At 38.8% G+C, this 9,616-nt stretch overlaps 2 protein-coding genes across 2 annotated transcripts in view; both read right to left on the bottom strand.

Moving 5' to 3' along the window:
* The window catches only part of LOC108969333 (AAC-rich mRNA clone AAC11 protein-like), a 15,001-nt gene extending 12,825 nt beyond the window's left edge, over positions 1 to 2,176 (bottom strand). Inside the window, exon 1 of the mRNA XM_018933976.1 lies at positions 1,757 to 2,176. Within this exon, the coding sequence (XP_018789521.1) occupies positions 1,757 to 2,035 (279 nt within the window). The 5' untranslated portion in view covers positions 2,036 to 2,176. The remainder of the gene's footprint in view (positions 1 to 1,756) is intronic.
* Positions 2,177 to 6,729: 4,553 nt separating this feature from the next.
* LOC108969315 (guanine nucleotide exchange factor DBS-like) overlaps positions 6,730 to 9,616 on the bottom strand; it is a 57,966-nt gene continuing 55,079 nt past the window's right edge. Inside the window, exons 8-11 of the mRNA XM_018933949.1 lie at positions 8,785 to 9,013; positions 8,404 to 8,712; positions 8,131 to 8,340; positions 6,730 to 6,810 (exon numbers count right to left, since the gene is read on the bottom strand). Of these exons, the coding sequence (XP_018789494.1) occupies positions 6,730 to 6,810; positions 8,131 to 8,340; positions 8,404 to 8,712; positions 8,785 to 9,013 (829 nt within the window). The remainder of the gene's footprint in view (positions 6,811 to 8,130; positions 8,341 to 8,403; positions 8,713 to 8,784; positions 9,014 to 9,616) is intronic.

The raw sequence follows: 9,616 nt of genomic DNA, 5'->3' as shown, positions 1-9,616 counted from the left end.
ACTTTTATTGGCTCACAAGAGCACCGGGGGCAATGAAACACTGGATGGGATTGCTAAGACTGATTAACAGCTAACATCCGAAAACATCATCAACATTACTTGGATTTAGCAGCTGAACTCCATCATTCAATTCCAACGCCAACACTTCGGTGAGCAGATAAATTSAAGTTTTGGGTCGGTCGATTGACCACMAAGATTGTGTGATATCACACCGTTAGACTATTTCTTGTGGTCATATGAAAATTCTATAGTCAACGCGGGCAATCCCTCTTCGATTCAGGCCTTGAAGATAAAACATTACGCTTGAGTGAAATTCATATCGAAAATGGACTGAACCGTTGGATCAGCTGAGACATTAGAAAGAGATWAGCTTCCAAAAATAAATGAAAAAGAATGTCTCGTGCCTAGAGCGCGGTTCTGTATGAACTCAATCTGCTCTTAATGCTTTGTTATGGCGTTTGTTATTATTGCTCAGGCAATTAAAGCCGTTGCTGATGCTGCTGAGTATATTGAATCACTCAGGCTGTCGATAATTAGCAATTGTGATGCCTCATAAACCAGTAGGTGKGCACATAAACATTYATACTGGGGTCTGTGGCGAGCCACAATTCTTACAGGAAATCTCTGCGATATGAAAATGTACAATCAAAACAAAATCACTGATTGTGCGGAGTTCAGTAGCCGTTCAAAGATATGTACAAGTGTTGACAGAAAAGCAAACTAAACAAAAACAACAAAAACTGGTTGCAGCAGCAACAAATCAAAACAAGTTAGCTGATGACGCTGCAACAAGATGTACAACATTTAACATTGCCAAAGCAAACACGCGCCAATTGGACAAAAAATTACAATAACAAGCATTACAACAACGGCAACAGCAATTACGACAATAGTAAGAGAGCATATAACAACAATAATAGCCAATGCAAGAACAACAACAAACACATGCAACAATAATAACTGAAAATACAACCAAAACAACAACCATTGCMTCAAATACAACAATAATAGCAGGCAATACAAAGATTACAACAATCATTGCAATGATAACAACAACTCATTCAACTGATTTATGCCGCTGCTGCGCYACTCCAACGTCCGATTGTGTTAATCGCAGCTTGCGCGCATCGAGCTTAAACGCCGTCACATACAAGCACAGCATGCACACTCTTTTGGGCGCCAAACTGGCCAAGCAGGTATTGCGCATGCGCGAGCACAGGCACAATTGACGGCCACCATTAAAGGCCAGCCAAGGTAAGCGAATTGGCGTTGAAGGAAATAACCGTTTTTTTTTAGTCTCACAYACACATACGTTGCACACATRYATACAAGTATTTATGCAAACTYGTGCAATTTCATGCAACRCATGCTGCAACATGCCACATTTAACAGCTAACGCCGCAGAGGCGTGCATTTGGGCGCCAAATATGGGTTAAGTGTTCGACGACAGCAGAATTTCGGATGCTCAGTCGCTTAAGTGTAACGGCGCAAATGTTGCTGGCATGTTGCGGCAATCACAGTTAACACTTTTGACGATTATTCGGATTTTTTCATTTGCGTATGCGTGTGTGCGTTGCAAACACTTGTGTAAGAGTTAAAAAAATGCTTAATTTTTGCACCGTTTAATCACTTATGGCGAGGATGTCCAAATGTGTACAACAAGCAACATGTTGCAGACGAAATGAGGAGAAATTAAGCGCAAAAATTAAAAAGAAATAAAAACGGCATTTGAGCGGCGCGGCGCTGCATTACTCACTGGCACCGTCGACGTCGCTTCGCTGTTGTTGCTTTTGTTGTCGTCGCGTATGCTTTCCTGTATGCTTTCTTCGTGTGCCTCATTATTGCAAATATTATTGCCACAAGCACTGCATTTATTAGTGTTGTTATTGTGATTAGCGGTCGTATCATTGCTGGAATTAATTTTATCGGAATCCGTCGTCGCACTGTTACACAATCGCGCTGCGCGGCCGGCCATTGCCATAGACGAACTGGACCAGCGCCTGAAAAAGCAYACATCGCTCGCTATGACGGACATTTGTTGTTTGTTTTCGTTGTTGTTGTCTTTTAGTACTACTATTAAGGCGATAATTTTGCGTTCTGGTGTGAAATGTCGACGCGCTTCTAACGAAAATTCATGCAAATGAACTTCGGTCTGCGGCAATTTGTTATTGTAATGCCACACACATGTTAGCAGCAWTAATAATCCGCACAACGACGAAACGATAAACATTCAAAAACATAATTCGGCAGCAAAAACAACAATTTTGCGAAGAAAATATAGAACTGAACCACTTAGTCGCCCTTTGAAATGGCGTATGTGCGAAAACTAAGCGTTTGATTTGCTTTGTGTGCGCGACGGAGCGCTGAGCGCGCTTACAATCAAGCAAAACATATTTTCAATTGTATGTAGCAGTATATCAGTAACTTATGCGACTGTGATTCACAATGCATTGCTAATGCACAGGGCAAATAGACATGGTGCTACAGTGTTGCCACGTTATATAGGAGTACTATAATGGAAATGAGTATTTGAAAGCTGTTGGTAGTATGATAGTAGTAAGATGTAGGAAGCATACATAATTTTTTTCCAAGTAACTGTTGTGTAAAATCAAGACTTTTCGATAAATGCATACCAAAACAWTAAAAAACGTTAACTTTGGYATTACATGCTCTAGTGGTTGATCTGAGATCGGAGCAATATATTCGGAGAATATGGCATTGTCTCGGATAATCCATGCAGAATTTCGTGATTATATCTTTTTAAATAGAAAAGTTGTTCATTAAAGTACTCGATTTTGATCGAACAGTTTGTAAGGTAGCTATATGCTATAGTGATCCGACAGCKACTGTTTTCAACAAATGAGCAGCTGCTTGGGAAGGAAAGGACGCATGCGAATTTCAGTTCAATATCTCTAAAAATGAGCAACTAGTTCTCATATATACAGACAGAYGGACTAAGYTTTTTCACAGATCAGGGTATAATGGTGAAAGTAGTATAGTTTAAATCCAATTAATACGCTTCCCAAGTTTTCAAAATTTGCCCACTTGTCGTTGTTAACCACAAMACTAACCAAAAGTAGTCCTACCTTTCAAATTATGGGTATTAAGTATTAAATTGAAGTTCGAGATATAATTTAAAGTTCAAGATTTTATTAGCACAGATTTCTAAAGCATCCTACAAGGTCAGTTATTAATATATTTTACTATGTTTATTGAGTGCTGTAAAAGTTAACGCCTAGGAATGGACTAAAAATTCCTAATTGACGATGAAGTTATATTAGTTGGAAGGGTTGATCTAAAATCGATCGATCTCACTTGGACACATCTTCGGCTGTTGTGTTACCCCTAACCAACAAAACAAAAAAAAAAAAAAAAAAGGTCACCTCATCCTCACAGATCGACGACTCGTTGTGTGTATACCACACATTTATTAATAGGGTTATTATTAGAGCAGTGTCTACCGACGTATGTATTTTAATCTTAGTCTGACAAAAAGTCGGACAATGGAGAAGAAAGTGAGAATTAGCAAAGAGCGCGTGGAGTTACTATACAGCGTTCGGTCATAACACTAAAATTTCGGCGAGATCGGCTAAGAGCCAATAGTTTAGAGTACCGATTATGATTCATTCAACRCTTGCTAAGCTAACAGGTGGTCCATAGGACMAACGACAGAACACAAGAAGACATCAGAAGACCTGCTMGCTTCCAATTGGTTAAAATTGGGAATAAAGATGTTTTTCTTGGCAAACTCATCGACTTTGCAGYTTCCGGCTATTCCGCTGGCACGCATACAAGTCTAAGATGAAAGAAGCTTGTAGCTATTGCTAAAGAGGTCTGATGCTTGACTAGTTTTGAGTTCACAGTTGCCGAACTCAATGCTAGTATAGTTGTTCTGCTATTGGAGTGAATGCACACCTCTCTGAAGGAAGCTGCACCTCAAGGCAGTACATTTACTGCTGCCGTCTCCGATTGAACGGCTCTACAGTGGTCTGGTAGTCTCAAATTGAAATTGCTAGAACGCTCTCTCGTACTTTCTCTTTTAACTTTGATTCAGCCGTGAAAACAAATGGGAGTTATCCTTATATGCTGGGAGAACAGTATGAATTCAAAGACTTAAAGAGAAATTCTTCTTAAAAACTGCTACATAAACCTTTTCCTTTCGGTATTATTCCTTTTTTGCAATCATAACACTTCAAACTTTCAAACCAGGGTGGGTTAGGATTAATATTTAAGAGCAACAATGTTTTAGCAGGCAGGTTCTATCAAATATCTCTTCCATATTCTATGTTCTCATTTAGGGGTTTCTTTCTCAAAAGCTAAAGCAATAAAATTTCTGCGAACCTAAAATTCAAACCAATTTGATATCCTGTGATATTTTTAGTTTCTTTAAACGAATCTCTTGTACTTTTAAATAGTATACTACCACTAGTGTACGTGAATAGTTACTCTCGTTTGAAATATTTTTTAAAATTCTTCAAGCTCACATGATTTTTTCCTATCATATTGTCAATTCTCACTTGACTACTATTTAGTCACTKTGAAGCTTTTATTTTTTTGAAGCACTGTAGCATTTAAGGAATTTCAACTGTATTTGAAGATTTAGCTTTGATAATTTTTGTGCTCATGCATAGCAAGTGGGAAACTATTAAATGCATATGTTATGAGAAATTCAACATATAAGGGTGGATACAAAAACAGTTTTTCAAAATTATGAACAATAATAATAAATAAATTTGTGATCTTTTTAACTAAAATTTGAGCATTATTACCTTTTTTCAAATATTTCTATTTATTTAAAAAAAAAACTTAGGTACACAAGTGAAGAACTATTAACATATACATATACAATCAAGAATTATATAATATATATTACATAATATATTTGAAAATTGCAAAATTTATATAAATCGTTTCGTTCGTAAATTTCAATTTGCAATATGGATTCGGCATATTTCCTTTAATAAATATTTTAGCATGTGGAGCRTAAATACCACTTTCAATGTTATATTTTTGTTGTTTTTAGCATATTATCAGGCAATTCGAGAGACTCGAGGTTTCCAATGAAACATTGCATATACCGCATTTCCAACATAAAATAATTTTTTGCATAAGTGGTAGACTGTAATATGGGAGTATGTATGTATGAATCATAATTTGATAATAAAAAATTGAAGTTCATATATACATTAATGCTTACGCACGTAGTAAATACATGTAGATTTTGTGATTTCCAGTTGATCCTCAATACAATTGCACTGATTAAAATTTATGCTGATAATGCAACAATGTTAAGTTTTTCATACCATGTTGACATGTATTTACATAAAAAGATACATAAGAACTGCTTTTAAAACGACGCAGTATGYCTAATCTCTATATCTAAGCTACTTGCATTTGCAAGCTTTATTTCTTAGGGCGGTCTTCAGTCTAGACTTTGAGACAGCTTTTATTAGAATCGGAGGACAGTATTAAAAGAACTAAAAAAAAAAATTGGACGTATAAGTTCATAAGAACATTCCTTTCAAATCATAAATTTTCAATAACTTCAATATTTTCTTCCTACATAATGGCACGCCACAAAGATCTTCTCTCTCTATCTAGTGATCTAGTCGCCAATGCCCAGAGCATACTCCAATTATGGAGGGAACACTTCTCCAGCCTGCTGAATGGCAGTGAACGCACAACGCCAGGAGAAGGCGAACCCGATTCCCCAATCGATGACGATGGAGCAGACGGTTCGTTGCCCGACCAGAAAGAAGTTCGAATAGCAATTACCCGCCAGAAGAACAACAAACCGGCGGTGGCCGATGGATTGCCGGCCGAGCTATTCAAACACGGCGGCGAAGAGCTGATAAGGTGCATGCACCAGCTTCTTTGCAAAATATGGTCGGACGAAAGCATGCCCAACGATTRGAATTTAAGTRTGCTATGCCCAATCCTCAAAAAAGGAGACCCCACAATCTGYGCCAACTACCGTGGGATAARSCTCCTCAAYATYGCATATAAGGTTCTATCGAGCGTATTGTRTGAAAGATTAAAGCCCACCGTCAACAAACGGATTGGACCTTATCAGTGTGGCTTCAGACCTGGAAAATCAACAACCGACCAGATATTCACCATGCGCCAAATCTTGGAAAAGACCCGTGAAAGAAAAATCGACACTCACCACCTCTTCGTCAACTTCAAAGCTGCTTTCGACAGTACGAAAAGGAGCTGCCTTTATGCCGCGATGTCTGAATTTGGTATCCCCGTAAAACTTATACGGCTGTGTAAGCTGACGTTGAGCAGCACCAAAAGCTCCGTCGGGAAGGACTTCTCCGAGCCATTCGATACCAAACGAGGTTTCAGACAAGGCGGCTCCCTGTCGKGCGATTTCTTCAACCTGCTGCTGGAGAAAATAGTTCGAGCTGCAGAACTAAAAAGAGAAGCTACAATCTTCTATAAGAGTGTACAGCTGCTGGCGTTTGCCGATGATATTGATATCGACATTAAAGTTGTAGATAATTTCGTTTATCTTGGAACCAGCGTAAACACCACCAACAATGTCAGCCTGGAAATCCAACGTAGGATAACTCTTGCCAACAGGTACTACTTCGGACTGAGTAGGCAATTGAGAAGCAAAGTCCTCTCTCGAAGAACAAAAACCAAACTCTATAATTTATCCAGCTATTGTGACGCAGTAGAGAAGTACAACTGGAGTGGAAATTAATATTCACCGACGGATCCTAATCAGACACCCACACCCAAGCTGTCACCATAATCGCCTGCTCGATATTTTAAGCTAAAGCGGCTGCGATATATGAAGCGGTTCTATTTGTAGAACAAATGGGAAAAAATATTGGGTAGTCGAAAAAGTCTTTTCGTATTTTGTCAATAGATGTTGTTTCAGGCGTATAACCAGTGCTACCATTCACATGGTGTTATACCATATATTGTTGGAAAGTTGAGCTTCATTTAACGAAAAAAAAAATTTAATTCGGGGAAGTTGAAAAATAGTTGCAGCTATTAAACTTATATATTTTGAAATTTTTGTATACGAAAGGGAAGTATGCCACAAAAGGCACCAATGAAATTTGTGAAGTTTACGGAGAAGAYGCTGTATCAGTCTGTGTAGCAAAACAATGGTTTGCTAGCTTCCATTCTGAAAATTTCCATGTTAAAAATACACCTCGCTCTTTCCGACCTACCGTTGGAAAAGTACATGAAATTATGAAAAAGAGTGACCAGAACCGTCACATGAGTAGCCATAACATCGCTAAAGAACTTATCATTCATCATTAAACGGTTTTGAACATTTGAAACGGCTGGTTACAAAAAGTAGCTCGATGTTTGGGTACCACATGAATTGTCCGTGAAAAATTTAATGGACCGAAATGACAACTGCTATTCTTTGCTGAAACAARATGAAATCGTTGAAATTTCTGAAGCGAATGATAGCAGGAGACAAAAAGTGAATTAAAGAAGACAATAATGTGCAAAAAAGATCATGGTCAAASCATCTTGAAACTCAACAAATGGTCGCAAAGCCAGGATTGAAGCCTCGAGAGGTTATGCTGAGTGTTTGGTGAGATTKGAAAATAATCATCCACTATAAGCTGCTCCAGACTAGTCACACCATTGATTCTACATTTTACTGTCAACAACTGATGAGATTGAAGCAAGCAATCGACAAAAACGGCCAGAACTGAGCAACAGAAAGGACTTCGTCTTTCATCAGGACAAAGCTAGACCACACACATTTTTGATGACTCGGCAAAAACTGCGAGAGTTTGGCTGCAAAGTTTTGATGCATCCACCACATAGCACAGACCTTGCACCATCGGACTACCAATTGTTTCGGTCAATGTAGAACTCCCTTAATGGAGTAAAGTTGGTTTCAAGAGAAGCCTGTGGAAATTATTTGTCGCAATTTTTCGCCGAGAAACCAGAAAAGTTTCACACCGATGGAATAATATCTCTTGAAGTTTCATTACAAAAAACGAAARGACTTTTTCGACCACCCAATATATAGTCTTTAGCGATGAATATATAAGGAAATTATCGTTATATCTTAAACTTCAGGCATAATAGCGCTTTTACTCATTTGGGTTAGCATAAAGCTTGTACATGCATTTTAAAATTTGTACTTACTTGCGATACAAGTGCTTTGGTTTCGGGTGTTGTACTCTCCAGAAAGATTTTCTTAAATTCACTTGGACTAGATAACTTAAATTCCGCCGCCGATGCGATGAAAGCTTGTATTTCTTGTAAACTTTGTTCGGCAATTTCCGGCGATGCTGAACATTTCTCGATGCGCTGCGAAGCTAACAGCTCAACGCCATTGGCACACCATTGATTAGCCTGAGAAACCACAAAAAATATAATTTTTTCATTAAAATATAACACTTTAATATAATTACTAACCTTTTCTACTCTCTCCATGAGTTCGCGATTCTTGCTAAGTATCTCCAGACGCTTGCACAAACGTTCCGCTATTATATCGCACACTCGCTGCAATTCGTCACACTTCGGCTGCACGATCTCCCACGGATAAACGCCGCGTACGCCGAGCAATTGCTGACCGGCGCTGATGACCTCACCGGCTCGCTCGATATCCACACGACTGAGCTCCTGATAGTGCTGCGTGTCAGCCATTAGGGTGTCAACACGTTCGACACTCTCGCCGATCTCGGTCATCTCGGCGACGCACTTCAGATGGGCGTCGAAAATTGTCTACAATAAAAGCGTGGAAAAGGAAGAAGRGGAATGTGGTTCGGTGTTCGTGGGTTTTCGTGGAAAACTTACCTGCAGCTCGCGGAAATCCTGCTCGAAGCGCCGCAGCTCCAAGCACTGTTGCAGTCGATTTCGATGCGTGCGCCAAAATTCGTCGAAGCGTCGCTCGGTCTCCTCCAGCTGCACCAGGAGTCTACGRTAATCGCGACAATCATCAAAATGTTGTGGTTTTTTGAATTTATATTGTTGATGATAGATTATTTGATGAGGTGGACGATTGCTAGCGTTCCCTGCACTGGCTCTGCTCGTGAGTTCACCAAGCCAAACAAGGCGTGGCATTGCAAAATGTCGGCAAATGTGAACCGGAATTGTGTTTTTTTTTTTTTGAAAGAAAATCATAATTTATTTTTGTTTTTGGTTTTTGAARTGCGATATTACACATTTGGTGTTTTTGTAATTGCGGTTATTTTTTCGTGAAGAATCGGATTTATTGAAGACGCGTTAGAATGTGTTTTTTTGTTATGTGGCGAATAGAGTGAAAAAGAGAGACAAGAGAATACAATATGCTGATGAGCGCAATGACAGACTAATGAAGCGGTGCGTGGTTTCGCTGAAGTTGTTGTAACGAGTAACGAGTGTTTTTTTGTGGGTGGTTAGGTGCGGGTAAGTTTGTTTTGAAGTCTTTGACGTGTGCGTGCGGGTATTTCAAGAAGACCCAATTGAAGGTGGTGATCAGTTTTGGAAATTTTTATTAAAAAAAATGTTTGAAACGTAAAAAGTACCATTTAATTGTTGTTGGGTGCTGGAGTGTATAGACAATGGAATTTTCTTCGTATATGTGTGTTCACATTATATTTTTTGACTTTTTTTCAGATTAAAATTTGTACGAAAAATTCATTTTTAT

This window comes from Bactrocera latifrons, unplaced genomic scaffold (genome assembly GCF_001853355.1).
Source record: "Bactrocera latifrons isolate USDA-ARS-PBARC rearing strain unplaced genomic scaffold, ASM185335v1 scaffold_249, whole genome shotgun sequence".
Taxonomy (NCBI): Eukaryota; Metazoa; Arthropoda; class Insecta; order Diptera; family Tephritidae; genus Bactrocera; species Bactrocera latifrons.
Note: the sequence above shows the minus strand (reverse complement) of the source record. Positions and strands in the feature narration are given on the sequence as shown.